General features: G+C 37.7%; 1 protein-coding gene across 7 annotated transcripts in view; it reads right to left on the bottom strand.

Annotated features, from left to right (window-relative positions):
• The window catches only part of Reps1 (RALBP1 associated Eps domain containing 1), a 76,410-nt gene extending 61,996 nt beyond the window's left edge, over positions 1-14,414 (bottom strand). For all 7 annotated transcript variants that reach the window (XM_076858198.2, XM_076858199.2, XM_076858203.2 and 4 more), the window contains exon 1: positions 13,668-14,414. In XM_076858198.2, the coding sequence (XP_076714313.1) occupies positions 13,668-13,820 (153 nt within the window). In that variant the 5' untranslated portion in view covers positions 13,821-14,414. The remainder of the gene's footprint in view (positions 1-13,667) is intronic.
• Positions 14,415-17,577: the final 3,163 nt, after the last annotated feature.

The raw sequence follows: 17,577 nt of genomic DNA, 5'->3' as shown, positions 1-17,577 counted from the left end.
CAAATTCATCCTGGCTAATCTTATTCATAAACTGCCATCGACATGCTAAGGATATCCAAATCATGTTATGGAACTTTCTCCCAAGTTTCAGTCTTCTATGGATCTAAGCAGACCCTCAAAAATGTCAAACTGGCTGGGAGTGTAGCACAGTGGTAGAGCCCATGCACAGCCTGCATTGAGGCCCTGCATTAAATCCCTAACAATTCATCACACAAATGAATGAATATTAGATTTACTGAAGTAGCTCTGGATTAACTTTGCTTTGCTGAAACAAAGAATTCTATTTAACAATCAATTCAAAAGTTATGTGTCTAAGTTTTTTTTTTTTTAATTTTAGTTGTTGATGGACCTTTATTTTCATTTATTTATATGTGTGTTGATCTCTACAACTGAGTCACAACTTCAGTCCTTAAAGTTTAAATACTGTCTCTTTATTTTAATAAAATTAATTTACTTTGCAAATTATTAAAAATAATCAGTGACATCCAAATAAATGTAGCAAAAGGAACTATTTTAAGATTTATCTAAAAATGTTCTAAGACATGTTCAGACAAGACAAGACAGAGGATTCATTAATTCAACAAACAGTATTAGATTCTAACAGGATTCAAAATAACTCTGAGAAACTCTGTAAGCAGGGTCAACAGTGCTACATCACCCAAATGAGCCCCTCCATGTGACTTGTAAAAGTCTAATTAATTAAAAAAAAATTTAATTATTGAGAAATCTTTATTTTATTTATTTATATTTGACAGGGCTGGGGCTGGGGCTCAGTGATAGATCGCACGCCTCACATGTGTGGCCCCTGGGTTCAAACCTCAGCACCACATAAAAAAAATAAACAAAATAGAGGTATTGTGTCCAACTACAACTAGAAAAATAAATATTTAAAAAATAAATAAATAAATTGAAGATTCTGAGTACTTTAAAGATATGTTAGAGAGTAAAGATAAGGGATGGAAGTAGGAAATAGATATTAATCATACAATAGGCTTTAGCTATTTAAGTAACTCCTAAAACCCTGGACACTTAGTAAACTGCACTTAGAGAATTGAGTTTTATAGATAGCAAAGTCTAGCCCATACTCTGGCATCAGCATTCAATGCAGCTTTACATTTCCCATTTGACAGAGAGAATCTCATTTAATCTTAATAAGCCTGACAGGTGTTGGTATCCCCATTTTGTTTATAAGAAAATGTATGCTCTTTATGACACTCAAGAACTGGCAGATTCTTGAAGGTTTGTATACAAACTCTTTGAGGATTAGTTATCTTGTAGCACTATGCTGCCTTTGAGATGGCTTCAGTGAATTGCTATTCTCTGTATATTAATTTTTTAAAAATTTAATATCCTGTATTTACATCATTCATTAATTCAACAAATAGTATGCTCCAAGGAATGCACTAAGGCAATAGTTGAATTAATTGCCTAAATGCAGGACACTTCAAATATTAATGAAGTTAAGTTTGCATTTCTTGTTTTTTCAGCAAATGGCCTCATTTGCAGAACAAATTTTGCCCAAGCTTCTGAAGCTACGCAAATGCTTCTCTCATGCTTTCAAATGTCCACCTACCCTTGTTGCCCAAATGAAATGAATATTACATCTCACTCAGAATGTTCAAAATTCAGCATGCTGTCTCCCCACAAAATCAGACCCTCCCCTTCACTTCTTGATTTCTGTTATAGCATCACTATTCTGTAAGCTCTATAGGCTGAAAACCTCAGAAGCATCTTTTATATGTGTCTTTGGTGGTAAATATGACTTCAGAAGAACAAACCCTCAACTTAATTACACAGTAAAAGGAAAAAATAAAATGCAAATGACTGGATCAAAGGATTGGGGCAGCATTAAGTTAACACCACAAAAGGCATAAAGTTAGGTGTGAATAAAAATCGACAGTGTTTTTATCATTAAAACCAAAATACTATAAAGTATTCGTTTTCTCATGTAGAGTAGAACTTGAGCAAATGAAACTTATCTGATCACCTTCTAAGCAACAGGTACTATGCTAATTGTCACTACATTTCAGTTTGGTACTATAAAACCTTCAGACTGAGTATTATCGAGTCTCAAGACAGATTAAGTTACATGCTCATAGGTAAAATGCTCATGTTCAAAGTGAGAAGTTTAGGTGGGCACAGTGGCAAATGCCTGTAATTCTAGCAACTCGGGAGGCTGTGGCAGGAGGATGGGGAGTTCAAAGCCAGCCTCAGCAAATTCATGAGGCCCTAAGCAACTGAGATCCTGTCTCTAAGGAAATTATTAAAAAGGGCTGAGGATGTGGCCCAGTGGCTAAGCATCCCTGGGTTCAATCTCTGGTACTAAAAGAAAAAAAAAATCAGAAGTTTATAAGCACCAAGTAGAGATTCAAATCTGGAACTGTCTCATTCCAAAGTCTATGCTATTTTGACTAAACTCAATGCTTACTGTCACAGAAAATTAGAAGGGTGTTTAATTAAATGCTTTATATGAAATATAATGAAGTACTCTAGAAAAATAGAAAAACCCATGAATTCTTCTATTAATAATATGTCAATAAAATTCAAAATAGTAAGGCCCCTAATCATCCTACTCACAATGAGACATCAAGGAAAAACCATTAATACTCTTGAATAATTTCTAGACAATATTTCTTTTTTCAAAGATACAGATATTTCTAAATTCCACATACAACCTTTCATATAATCCACAGGCAAAAAGAAGCAATAATCACTATTTGATCAGTACTCTTTACAATGATTTTTATCCAAAGGAACATGCTCATAGAATTTAAAGGATTGAATCCAAACTCTAGCTATTAGTTTATACTCATCCATTAGAAATATAGAGACTTCAATCAGTTCCTCTAAGTAACAACAGAAGCTTTTAGACTTCAAAAATAATCATGATAGTGACAGTAATCACTCCAGTGGAAGAAAGCAACCCTAAGCAGTTCTATGGACTGAAATTACTATTTCATTAAAACTATTACTTGTCAGACATGATTAATTCAAATTCAAATTATTTTTGAGGCATTACAGTTCTATAATTTCCCATAAAATTCAAATATTCAACTTAATTGTACATAAATTCAGCATAACACCCAAAGTCAATAGATGGAAATTGACCTTAATTCATTATTTTTTCAGCCACTTTTAATCTAACAATATACTTATAAAAAATAAATTAGTCACAGCTGGATGTGGAGGCACACGCCTGTAATCACAGCTACTTAGGAAGCTGAGGCAGGAGGATCACAGGTCCAAGGCCAGCCTTGGCAACTTGGTGAGAAACTATCTTAAAATAAAAAACAAAATAGCTGAGGATATAGCTAAGTGGTAGAACACCCAGGTTCAATCTTCAGTACTGTCAAAAAAAAAAAAAAAAAAAAAAAAAAGTTAGTGGGATTCAGTGGCACATGCTAATAGCCCATAGTCCAGTTACTCAGGAGGCTAAGGCAGAAGAATCATTTGAGCCTAGGAGTTTCAGTCTGGGCAACATTTCAACATTCTGTCTTAAAAAAAGTTAATACATGTAACAAACACAGAATAATCCCTGATACACAAAAAGAGATGAATAAATGTTAACTGAAATTATTATAGGTGCTTCATTTAAATATACTCAGTTATAATCCCTCTTTATATGACAATCTTCTCCACACATAAAATCTGTCCTTTCAAAATACAAGTCCCTTACCAAAAGCCAGATTACATTAAATTATGTTGCAGTTTTTAAATTACAATTATATATGCAGTACAAAGTCCTTCATTCATCACACTCGAACTTCACATTCTTCAGGATGGGTATTTCATAAATTAAAAAAAAATTTACAGCTTTGTCTTTATATACATATATATATATATACACATACATACATACTAGGAATTGAACTCGGGGGCACTTAATCACTGAGCCACATCCCCAGTCCTTTCTTTGTATTTTATTTAGAATTAGGGTCTTGCTGAGTTACTGAGGCTGGCTTTGAACTCGTGATCCTCCTGCCTCAGCCTTCTAAGTTGCCAAGATTACAGGTGTGTATCACCATGCCTGGCTAACTTTATTGTTTTAAGATACAATTTATACAACACAAAATTCAATCATGATAAGTGCACAACCTACTGAGTTAACAAATGTATAATGTTGTGTACCATCACACCAACCTATTCTATCACCCCAAATATTTCCCTCAAGACTGTTTCTCCTACACTGGCTTCAGGCAACCACTGTTTGGCTATCTCTATAGATCTGTCTTTTCCAAACATTTCATATAAAAGCAACATAATAGGTAATCTTTTGTGCCTAGCCTCTGTCACTTAGCATGTTTTAAACATTCATCTTTGTTGTAGTATATATCAATAATCTGTTCCTTTTTACTACAAAGTAGTATTCCATTCTATAGATATGTCATGTTTTATTTATTAAAACACCACCTGATAAACATTTAATTATCTAGTTTTTTACCATGATGAATAATGCTAACAGACATTTACAAACAATTTTGTTTGTATGTGTATATTTACTTTTTAAGAAATGGCTAAAAAAAAAGAAAAGGAATGGCCAAAATGTTTTCCACAACGGCTGCACCATTAACATTTCCAAGAGCAGTGTATAAAGGTTCTGGTTTCTCCACAACACCAATAGTAGGTATTACAGGTCTTTTAAATTATAGTCATTCTACTGGGTATGTGACAATACATCACTGTGGTTTAATGTGCATTTTCCTAATGACTAATGATGTTGAACATCTTTTCATATGTTTACTGGCCATTCATATTATCTTCTATGGTGAAACATCCACTTTGACCATTTTAAACTCCTTTTCTCTTTAGAGCGGAAATAGTAGGATTTTTAACTATATTCTAGATTAGAGATCTTTATCATGTTTATAACATGCAAAATTTTCTCAATATGTGCTTTGTCTTTTACTTTCTTAAGTATCCTCTGAAGTGTCAAAAGTTTGAAAATATTTTGATAAAGTTCAGTTAATCAGTTTTTTCTTTTTGGCTCATGCTTTTAGTGTCGTATTTAAGAACTCAGCTGAACCCAAGGTCACAAAGATTTTTCTTCTATTAGTTTTTATCATCTAGCAGTTTTATAATTTCCCAATTAAGTTCATGATCTATTTTTTTAGTATTTATTGTTTCAGTTGTAATTGTTTTAGTTGTAATTGGACACATACCTTTATTTTATCTTTATTTTTATGTGGTGCTGAGGATAGAACTCTAGCCCTGAGCCACAACCCCAGCCTCCATGATCTATTTTGAGATAACTTTTGTGTATGGTGTAAAGTAGAAACAACATGTCTAAATATATTTTTTTAAACATATGGATATCCGACTGTACCAGAACCACTTGTTGAGAAGACTATCCTTTCCCCATTGAATTGTTCAGGTACTTTCAAAAATGAACTGATGATAAATGTCAGGCATTTTATGGATTTTCAGTTTGTTCCACTTATCTACATGTTTATTAACCTTAGGCCAATTACACTGTCTTGATTACTACAGCATTTTTGTCAGTTTTAAAATAGGGTAGGACAAGTCTCCTATTTTTTTTTTAATTCAACTATTCTGGGTCCTTATTTCCTTATCAATTTCAGGATAGATCAACAATTTCTACAAAAAAAGTCCAATTAGGATTTTGTTGAATCTACAGATAAAGACTGTAAGAACTACCATCTCAACATTCAATGAACATATATTATCTCTTCATTTATTAAATCTTGGTTTCCAAGTAATGATTTGTAGTTTGCCATATTAATAAATTGGTACTTTTCTTATTAAATTTATTCCTAAGTATTTCCAACCTTTTGGTTCTATTGTAAATTTTTTTTACTATTATATGAAGATTTCATATCACTATTACATTGTTTATTTTGACTCAGTTTGTAGAAAAACTGGAAGATATTAGTCCAGAACATCCAAATCACTTCCCCCAACTAAATCTACATAACTACTTGTCTCTGAATTCCTGTTCTTTTCTTCCCCTCTGTTAAAACTGAGGAAATGGTGCCCTTCCCATCAAAGGACTCTATGGAATCCGGATCCTGACCATCCTTGCTTTCTCAAGGTCTGCTTCCTTCCTTCCTTTATCAATTCTAACTAAAATCATGCTGCAATATTCCTTATTCTCATAAAGTAAACAAAATTTCTTTTATACCCTCATTCACCTCCAGTTTCTGCTCTATATCTATTCTCTTTCATAAGCAAACTTCTTTAATAAGCTATTTACACATCACATCTCTAGTTCCTCCGCCATCATTTTATCTCTCAAGTCACTTAAATCTGGTATCCAGTTCATGAAACTGATTTATTACAGTTATCAATGACCTCTAGGTTGTCAAGTTCCATGGCCACATTTTTCTGGTCATATCTTCTCAACCAAACTCAATACAGTTGATTGTCCCCTCCTTTAAAACACTTGTTTCATTTGGTATCCATGATATGATTTACATTAGGCACCCCCCCCCCCACTGTCCTCCAACGATTCCTATTATCCTTAGTCTCCCTTTCCAGAGGAGGCCTTCCTGTTTCCAGCTTAGAAATGTTCAGTGTTCTCCATAGCTCCATTTATAGACAATCCTTTCTTTTTTAAAGTCTTTTTTATTTTATCTACTGCCATTGCTTACACAATCACCAGTGTACAGACAGTCCTCAAATTGATATCTCCAAGCCATATATCTCCTTGAGACTTGTAGATCCTCCATGGTGAAGGCCTAACTGACAATCTCATAAGCTTTTCTAAATTTAAAATGAACAAAGGGAAATTCTTGAACTCACCATTATCCATCCACCAAAATAAAACTTAAAAACCTCCAAATACCTATTCCTTTCCTAAACATTACAAAATGGCAACTTGCAACAACATCCTTGAGTTCTTCTCCCTTAAGTTCTATATGCAATCCATCTCCATGCCTTACTATTTCTATCACCTCAAGTAATCTTAAATATATCCACTCCTCTCCATCCAACTGCCACCACACTAAAATTAAGTCACTTCTAGCTTACCTGCAGATTATTGCATATCTGCTGGCCAACTTGTTTCTACTTGCCCCAGCATTCCTTGTTTACACAGCAGTTAGAGTGATCTTTTTAAAAATATAATCCAACAATGCTACTTCCCTGAATAAAAACTCTTATACAATCCCATTCAAATCCAAACTCCATGCAATATGCAGTCCATATCATTCTCCCTTCATATCCTAATGCTTTAGCTTTTCATTTCCTTAAACATATTAAGTTCTTCACAGTTTCAGCCCTTCCACATAGTTTTCTCTATACTAAAAACATCTCTCTCCCACTCCCGTCCCTGTCCATGCTTCATTTGAGAGGCCTTCCCTTGTATACAAGTAGGTCCCCACTGCCTCCTTACCCAATGATTTTCTATTATTGTACAGTTTTTCCTTTTTAACGTTAGCACAGTTATAATCCATGAAGGGAGTGAAGACATTTCTCAAAACTACATATATACTCTGAATATAAATAGTGATCACAAACACTGATTTAAGAAAGTTCTATCTTCAGCATTTCACAGGTCCAGTTGTTCTGTCTTAATACTAATGTAGAGACAAATGAGACAAGCTTGACTAGGCTGGAGGAGGTCGACAACCTCAAATAATATGCAAAATTTTGTGCAATTATGTTTTATAAGCAATATCCAGTATGTGCACCAGACTCTCGAAGGAATCAACAACCCAAAAGTTATAGTCTAATAAATTCTGGCTGTAATATTTAACAATTTAGAACTCAATTTCAACATATAGCCCATTTTTAAACAAAACAGATGTATTATTTTTAAAAACCCAAAGTTCTGTAATTTACCAAATCTCAAATAAATACATGTGGTGTATGATTTAACTTCCATGAAACAAATGAGGTAAAGGCAGAAGAGATGAATGAAAAGATGTATCTGTCCCAGGAAAAGCTATAGAAAATGAAACCTATCTGAAGAAAAGTATCAGAAATGCCAAATTCTATCACCTATTTCAAATTTTTTCCAGTTTGACACCTTGAAGAATTAAACACCCGGAGTTTAGGACCCTTCCCTCAGTTTCCTCTTATAATTACTACAAAATTTTAGGCTTAAGACTTTCCTCTTTAAATCCTTCAAAGAAATGTGAAGAAGCCAAATGAAGTGTTAAAATAATGAATCAACTAATTACAAATCTGTGCCACTTTCTTAGGGTGTGTCTGAAAAGAGTAACCACCCCTACACGATGACATTCATTTGAGTCAGAAATCACAATAATCCAACCCAATCATTTCATGTGCTAAAACTAAATTCAGACATTATGTGATTTGTTCAAGGTCCATAAAGCTAGCTAAAGCCAGGACTCCCATGTTTATTTAGTGTTTCTTACCAACTTCTTATGCTCTTTTGTAGCTTTGTCAAAATGCTCAGCATAATTTCCCCCAAATACTAAAACTCTAACTCTGGGATATTGAGGGATGGGGGGAGGACATATGAACTAAAACTATCATGATATGAAGCTAAATGGAGAAAAATTTAAAAGTAAAAATGACAGTGCATAAAGACATTAATTGTGACTTCTTTCTCAAACAGCATTTTTCAGCCGTACACAGGAAAATGTCTGATTAAGATAATTTTATTTTTTAATTTTGTTACAATTATTTTAGTGATTTGGGAATTACAAATTTTAAAAACCCACTACTTCAAAGTAACACATCTGACATTTTTAATGTTTATAACTTTCAATGCATAAATGAAACTGTGCTTCCCTATTTTTAGACCTATCACTAATGAACAGAACTTATAACCAACTTGAACAAGTTTCAGGAAAGACAAAATGGTTATATTTTGTTCTTGTTGCCTTCACCCATTAAATTTATACATAAAATTCAAATGTTACCAAGATATTGCTCAACACAAATGATCTAAAGAGTTTCAGCTTCATTAATAGAGTACACTGCTTACAAACTTCAATAAAGAACAGTTAGTACTAGAACCTTTTATCAAGCTATTAGGTATTCAAAGTCTGTATGCAGTTTAAAGATATTTCCCAAAATAGAGAATAGATTTTTTTTGAGTGAAAGCTAAGAAAACAGATAATATGGCAAATAATATACCTTTCCTAATCTTTAAAAAGTAAATTCGTTCTGAAAAGTTGTTTTAAGACACAACATTAAATATTTTCTTGTTCAGTGCACATTAAAATTCCTTATGATTAAATCCTATGAGCCAGATTTTTCTCCCCCTTATTCAGCTCTGTGGCATGGAGCAATTTTACAAAGTGCTAACTCCTTGATTTTGTCTATTGACATTATCTTCAAAATTCAACCCTTTAATCCAAAATAAGTTTTACTCTGCTATTTTAAAGCAAGTGTAATGAACATACCTTAAGATGTCTGACAGCTATAATATAAAATTGTGTCTCTATGTGTACCCAAGATAACAAGAATCTCCCTCTTTCTTTGAAGTTGTTGTGTTTCAAGACATTTTCATACATTAAACTCTTTACTATGCAAAAGAGGAAATTCACATATAACTCAAAACCAAATAAATCCCTACTCTTCATAAAAAGTATGGGCAAATCAAAATCTAACTGAATTTTATTCCCCACCTTGCCCCGGAATCACATTAACAGTGAAGGGAAGATAGAGCTAGAAGTTGACAATGAATGACAGTAAGAGAGAAATACTCACTACTTATAAACAAGTTATTTAACTTCTCTGCCTATCAAGTTTCTGGTTAATGAACCAGAAGACCCACTTCACAGGGTTGGTGGCAAGGATCAAATGAGTTCTAGAATGAAAATGATTTGCTTGATAAATGGACTCTAGTTACCCAATAAATGCCAGCTCCTTCCTCTGCCAGCTCTGGTTCTAAGTTCTTTGTTCCCTACACTCATTCCTCCAGATGACTCAGCCCTCTCTCATGATGCTTATTAACAATACTAAGAACTACTGGATCAATCAAGGCCCTGATGTGTGTGTGCATGCCCACTGTGTGAGACACTGTCTAGCCCCTACCCCCAACAATTACGTGAGGAAGACGCCCCAAATGTGAACTTCACTGTAAGAAATAACATTCATCATAGACAAATCCCCTAACTATCTCTGGAGATTTGCACCAACACCTCAAAATGCCTGACATCAAACTCACCATTATCTCTTTTAAAAAGTCAGGCCTTCTTCTTGCCCTTTTCTAGTTGTGAGTGGTACCCAACACTGAATAATTCTTGTCCCATTCTTCTCCCACCTAAATAATGCCAGGCAACCAACCTATCAAGTTTATCTTCATAATCACTATTGTATCTCTATCCTCATTTTCTGTTCCACTGCTACCATCAGAATCCAGGTCAGGATTTCTCAGTGTCAGCAATACTGACATTTGGAGAAAATAATTCTTGTTGTGGGGTGCTATCCTGTGCCTTACAGGATATTTAGTAGAATTTATGATCTCTACTAACCACATGCCAGTAGTAGAACTCGGCCTTCCCCTCTCCAGTTATGACAACCGAAAATGTCTCTAGACATTGCCAAATGCCCCACCTTGGCTGGGGGCAAAAATCAATCTCTATGACACCCCTCACTCCATGTCTGAGTGCCACTGGTCCAACTCCTCATTACTTCATATCTGATACAAAATCAGCCCACACATTAGTCACCGTCCAGTTGCTTTCCTCTAACTACCATGGCACTGACAAAGGCCTCTTAAAGTACCCCTATTCAGTCTTTTCTCTTAAATCTACTACCTTTGCTCACAATTAGTTCAAAGCTACCCACACAGTGTTGATAATCTGGCCTAAAAATTAAACATTATTCCCACAAGGCACTTCATATAATGACTATCCAGCAGCTCTTCAACCAGTTCCTCCTTTTCTATTATACTGCTGTTACTCTCCTTTGGTTGCCATTATCTACCATCCTTCCAGACCTCTCAAAAAGCCTCCTTCCTCACCCTCAAAAACTTTCAATAGGTCTCCAATACCTACTAAAATACATATGAAGTCTCCTGCCTGTTTTTCAGTCTTCTATAAAATGGCCTCTAAGTTCCATTATCCTGAAAACTTGCCTATCTACTAGTCCTTGAAAAGGACCATGGTGCACCTTTGGTCATGTTTTTTCTCTGCCTGGAAGCCCTTTTCATTGTATTCCTCTCCCTCACACCAACTTAAAGCCCACCTGAATTAAATCAAGAAACCCTTTCTGGTCATATCTCCTCTGTGTTTACAAAATACTTTGCACCCCTCTCTTCACCTTCTACTTTATGTTACACATGACTATTTCCACAATTTACAAGATCCTTAAGAGCTTCTTATTCCTCATTAGTCCTGCTGAGTACTCAGTATAGTATGTGAGTTGCCCCAAATAACTTATTTAGAAAGCAGTGGAGAACTTTTCAGAAAATCCCAATTCCCTAAGGGAAACAGGACTCATATTTTCCTTTTATCTCACATTTATGTCTTAGGCCAACTCTTGAGTAAATTTCCTTCAAAATGCCCAGATTGATATTTAGTACAGGGTTAGTATCCTTCCTTTATCTACATTGACTAGGTCCAGAAATGGTCTAGATTTCATTATTTTTCAGATTTTGGAATATTTACATATACATAATATCTTGGGGATGGGATCCAAGTCTAACAAATGAATTTGTTTCATATATACCATATCCACATAGCCTGAATATAACTGTATACAACATTTTTAATAATTTTGTGCATGAAACAAAGTTTTGGGGTGTGAAATTTTCCACTTGTGGTATTATATTGGCCCTCAAAGTTTTGGATCATTTTGGATTTTTCAAATCAGATGCTTAACTGTATATATTACCACAAGAGTCCTTCTTCAGGGAATTACTATAGCTTCTGATTTGTCACTGGATCCTGAATAGTAAAACAATTTAATGCTTTATAAAAAAGATGACAAATTAATTTTTGAATGTTAATAAAATTGAGCAAAACATAATTTGGATTAATTAGACTAAATATATTTCAAGTAAAGGTTAATTGATGCTAATTTGTCTGTCCTAAGTAATATATTGAACATCAAGTCTTGTGCACCATTAAAAAGATGAAAAGTCAGTTTATTTCAACTCTTCCTGCCCCAAAGACATAAACCAAAATAGAACATGGGAGGTTTCTCATTTTAGTTCCTAACTGACCTGAAGGTATGTTTTGTTCCATAAAAAGAGCAGAATCATTAGCGAGCATGTTCTGACCAGACTTCTTTAAGTCCTACTTCAAATCTATATGGGGACAGTGCAGTTATTCACACTACCACCATTCTTTAGCAGGGTCAGCATACTACAAACCCTGTTTTGTTATGTTCCTGAGCTAAAAATGGTTTTCACATTTTTAAAAGTCAAAAAAAGAAAAAAGTAGAGACGATATGTAGCCAATGACAACTAAAATATTTACCATTTGTCTCTCCAACAGCATGAATTTAGGCCTTCTACCTGTCCTTCACAGCACTTAACAAACTCAACTTTTTCTCCCCAGGTTTTAAAAAATTCAATATAAAACATACAAGATTATGCAAAATGATCAAACTTAGTTAAGGCACAGGTAATTTCTAAATCAGAAGTATATGTGTGGATATTTTTATATTTTACATAATTTTTATTAGAAGATAAGCGACTTTTATTCTACAAATGAACATATAGTGCTCATGCTCTTAGAGGGAAAGTGCCTGATCCAAAGTCACAATTTTACTTGACAAGAGGTGAAGTCAAAGACCCAGGCCTCAAGACTACTGCAGTCCACTGCATTACATCTATGTGTCTGGCTTGCAGTTTTGGAGATCTGAAAAACTGGTTTGGATCAATAAAAGCTTAAAACATGTTCTAGACGTGTAGTGAGACTCTTACTAGCAGCTATGAATCATTAAACAGTAACATTGATGTTCACCACATACACTAGATAAGAACTTCTAGGAAGCCTCCTGCTTTAAAAACAGATATGGTAAAGAAGTCTTAACTTACCCTGCTTACCTCCAAGGCTACAGACTGAAGCAAGCATGGACATTCCACTTCAAGCTACTGAATACTTACCTCCCAACCTAAATCCACAAATTTCAACAAATATAATCCAAAGTCCACTGGAAAACACTGTCCAGTTTACATCAGCCACGCGTTCTATGAGTACTTACAAGTTTTTTTTTTTTTAAATCTACTTGTAAACAATTAGCTGAAAGTTCGAACTTCTTAATTTCCCTAAGAATTGTCTCCTTTTAAAAACTGCTTTTTATCTTCTTAAATCTACAAAAATCACGTTATGAGGTCATCATGGTTTTCAAGAATTAAAATAACGTTTCGCCTATATCGATAACCTACCCTGCAGAAACTGAAGAGCTATGCATGTACCAGAATCTAAGATTCAAACACATTAACTACCCAAGATTCTTCATGGTAAGTGTTCTTCCAGTGCTCGGAAAACAAAGATTCAGGAGCAGTCAAGGGATGAGAGGTCAGGGCTCCTCAGACCATTACCTCCATCGCAGGAGTTTCTTTTAATTAGGAACGACCCCTCCCCCTCGGCCGCAGCGCAAGTCGCGGCCACCCGGGCACCTGCGGCCCCTGCCCGCAGCTGGAAAGCTGGGGGAAACCTGCTCACCACCAGCCCTTCTGGAAACGGCGCCCACTCCCACTCCCGAAGGAAGGAGGTTGGAGGCCCGAGCCGCGGGGAAGCTACCCTCGGCGGCCGGCCAAACCCGGGACGCGGCGTTACCTGGAGGACCACGTCGTTGGGCAGCTGCGCGGCCCGGAACAGCTCCAGCACCCGCCCGTTGACTACCACCTTCTTGGTGCTCTCAATGTCGCAGTAGGAGAAGAGATCCGAGTAATATTTCTGCTCCGCATCGCTCAGCGTTAAGCCTTCCATCTTCGCCTCCAGCTCGCGGCCGCCCTGCCCCGCCCCGCATGCAACACCCGGTGCCCGGCCCCACGACCCCGGGCCGGCGGGTCTGCGCGTGGCCGCGAGGCCCGGCCTCCTCCTCGGTCCCCGCAGACGCCCGGAGCCTCAGCCCCGGCCTCTGGCGAGCCGGCTGCGCCCGAGCAACAGGGCCCGGAGGTCGCGAGGAGGGGGCTCGGCTGGGCTCCGCGCGCCGCCGCCTGCGAGGCCCCGCGCAGTCCCGGGCTAGGCACGGCGCGCGGCCCCGGCTCCAGCAGCCGCGAAGCGCGGAGAAGGAGGCGGGGGCCGCGGCGGCGCGAGGCACGGGCGGACTGAGCCACCGCCCCCGCCGCGGGTTCGAGGTTCCCCGCTCCCCGCCGCTTCCCCAAGACTTCCCGCCTCGGCTTCCCCTTCCGTCCACGCCCCCGGAGCGGCAGCACTTCCCGGAAAGTTGTGGGGATTCGCGTCTAAAGTTTCGGTGGCTCTGGGCTGAGCGTGGCCGCCGCTCCGCCTCCCTCCGCCGCCATTTACTGAGCCCCGGCCCGGCCCCAACGCGCCCGCACCAACACTGACAGCGGCGGCCGCGTTCCAGACCCGGATGTGAGGCCGGGAGGAGAGAGCGCGAGAGGGAGAGAGAAACACCCACCGGGCTGGCTCGGCCGCTCCCGAGAGAGCGGGCCGCAGCGCCCCCTGGTGGCCGGAGCCCGGCGGCGGGAAGGCCAGCCGCCTCAGAGCCCGTTGGAGATCCCTGGGAGGGGGACACCTGGGGTATCAGCATGCTAGAGCTAGAGAACTTGGGTCGCAGTTTTTATATTTCGAAGCTTCTGGCACAAAGCATTTAACAAACATCTGAATGGAAGGGAGGGAAATGTTATTCAGTTTATTATTTGTATCTTTCTGATACCAGAAGTTGCTGAGGATGATTCTCTGCTTTGAGGGATTATGAACATCCCGTAGATGAGGGATCGTTAGATGAGGGAAACTTCCTCATATGAAGACCACTACAGAGATTCGGTTCCTACTCTTGATCCAAGTCTGAAAAACAAAATATGCTGAGTAGCTGGGGGAGGGTGGCAACTGGCAAGATTTTGCTCTTTGTACAAAGCCATTCTGGTCACTAGGACTACTGTACTGGAAAGTTATACCATTACCTTTATAAACCTGCATGGGACTTGAGCAGAACACTTTCCAGGATGGAGGAGGAGTCCTGGGTTCCACTGCTCTGTAAGAAGCATTCGGAGTTGTGTGTGAGCCCCTCCAAACAGATGCATACTCCTCCTTGGGGACAAGAGCTCAGAAAGACATGGAAACTTTGCAAGAATGGAAGCTGTGTCACCCCCAGAATACTGGGTGGGCTGCGGGGGTGGATGGTTGAACTGTTTACAAAGGAATGATCTTTTTTCTCTATCTGTCACTTAAATTTATTTTTCCAAGTATGAAGGGAAAGAAATACAATTAAGCATGTAGGCCCTTTGAGGTCAAGTCTAATTTATTTCCTATATATTTCTAGACATACCAATATTTAAAAGTGACATCATAAGAAAGCTATTTTAAAACAGATGGTCTATATTATATAGCAACAGATTTAAAGATGCTGGTTTTCAGGTAAGATCAAATAGTGGATTACTGCCAGTAAAAGCATCAGCTGTTAGTATTGAAAAATGCATTTAGTCATGCTACCACCACAAAAATCAAGAGGCAGAATCACTCCATTCCCTCAATCCCCTACTCTCCACCCTGGGCCTCTGGCAACCACTGCTTTGAAAGTCTCTTCCAAATTGTCATATAAATGGAATCATGTGGTACCTAGTCTTCTAACTCTGGATTATTCTCAAAGAATATAAATGCTTTTGAAATTGTTCCATTACTTATTTGTACCAGTGGTTCATTTTTAAATTACTGAGTAGTTTTGTATTGTGTGGATGATTACAGTTTGCTTATTCACTAACTGAAGGACTTTTGGGTTGCTTCCAATTCAGGGTGATCATTAATAAAATATCTGAGTGAGATTGTTGGGCCAATGATTAAATGTATTGTTTAACTTTATAAGAAACCACTAACCTGTTTTCCAAAATGCCTGTACCATCTTGTATTCCCAGTGTTTGTTTTGTTTTGTATTGACATCATCAAGAATCCATTCTAGAGTTGTTCTCAGGTACATAATGGTATCTCTCTGTGATTTAAATTTGTGTTTCTCTAAGGACAAATGACATTGATTGATTTTTTTTTTGTGTACTTTCTTGCCATCCTAATATCCTCTTTGGTGAAGTATCTATTAAAAATTTTTCCATGTTTGTTTTGAGTTATTTGCTTACTGTTGTTTTCAAATTTCTTTATTCATTTTTATATAAGTCAGATATGTAATTTACAAGTATTTTCTACAGTCTATGATCAATATTTTCTACAGTCTATGACTAGTATCTTTACTTACTTAGGAGTATCTTAGGCAGAAAAGAATAGTTAAAATTTGGGTTAAACTGGGGCTGGGGTTGTAGCTCAGTGTTAGAGTGTTTGCCTAGCATGTATGAGGCACTGGTTTCAATCCTCAGCACCCCATAAAAGTAAATAAATAAAATAAAGGTAAACTAAAAAAAATTTTAAATTTTGGGTTAAACCTAAATCAGGGGAACTCCTAAACAGTAGTGAATGGAAACATTGAGGAGAGCTTCAATTAGTGTACCTTGTCATTGTCTTTGTGTAAGAGGGGTGGGCTGAAGATAAAAATAGACAACAAGTCCATGGGTGTAGTTTAGCTGGGAAGTCAGGAAGGACACAGTTCAGAAAATAAGAAAGAAGGAAGTCTTGGAGGGGAAGCACCTGGGCAAGCCTATTGAATAAGGCATGAAGTGTGAATATCTTTGTATTACATGTTCATACCCCCCAGAAGGTACCCACTATGGAGGAGGCACAAAATGACCAGGTCAGTTGATGTCAGGCAGCCTATCACTCAGCCACCCAGCCCAGTGGTGGCACATTGCCTTCAGGAACTGAATGACTACGATGACAGCAAAGAAAACTATACATGGGCCCCTCACCATGGGTTTCCAGTTACCAAGGCCAAAAAAAGTTTAACCTTCCATCCAGATAGACCTAAGGTGAGTTCCCAATACAGCATCATCCCTCAAGAAGATCAATTGAACACTTGTTGACAAGTTGTTTATCTTTAGTGGAACCAGATCTATTCTGGACATATATTGACTTTCTCATCACAGGACCTCAGCCAGCACCAGTATCTGAACTTAAAATAACCAACCTAGTCTCTCTACATCCTTTCAGAACAAGAGACCTAATTTACTGGACCTCTCATAAGCCACATCATCCAGAAGCTGCCAATCCAAGAGAATAATAAAATGGTCTTTTGAAGGGGAAGCTATGTGTCAGCTTGCACATGATATTCTGTGAATAAGGAACTCCACATTCCAGGACACAGTGTGCACCCCAAATAAGTGACCAGATATACTGCTGTGTTCCCAGCAAGTCGGCTGTATGAGACGAGACGATGAACCAGAGTGGAACACTGGCCTCTGCCTTTAGCCTTCTTCTCCTTGCAATGACAGGCTGTGTCTGGGTCTAAAGGTTTTGGTTCTCAAAGGTGACTCAAAGCTTCCATTAGGTGAATTATTATCAACCAGTAAATATCCAGTTACAGGTATTGTCCAGTCACTTAGGGCTCCTTGTGTTAAAAGTTTAGTAGATAACCAAAGAATCAACCTACTAAAGAGTAATTGAACTTACTTCCCAGAAGGAA

The sequence above is a fragment of the Callospermophilus lateralis genome, chromosome 6 (genome assembly GCF_048772815.1).
Source record: "Callospermophilus lateralis isolate mCalLat2 chromosome 6, mCalLat2.hap1, whole genome shotgun sequence".
NCBI classification, from domain to species: Eukaryota; Metazoa; Chordata; class Mammalia; order Rodentia; family Sciuridae; genus Callospermophilus; species Callospermophilus lateralis.
This window is presented reverse-complemented; position numbering and strand designations above follow the sequence as displayed.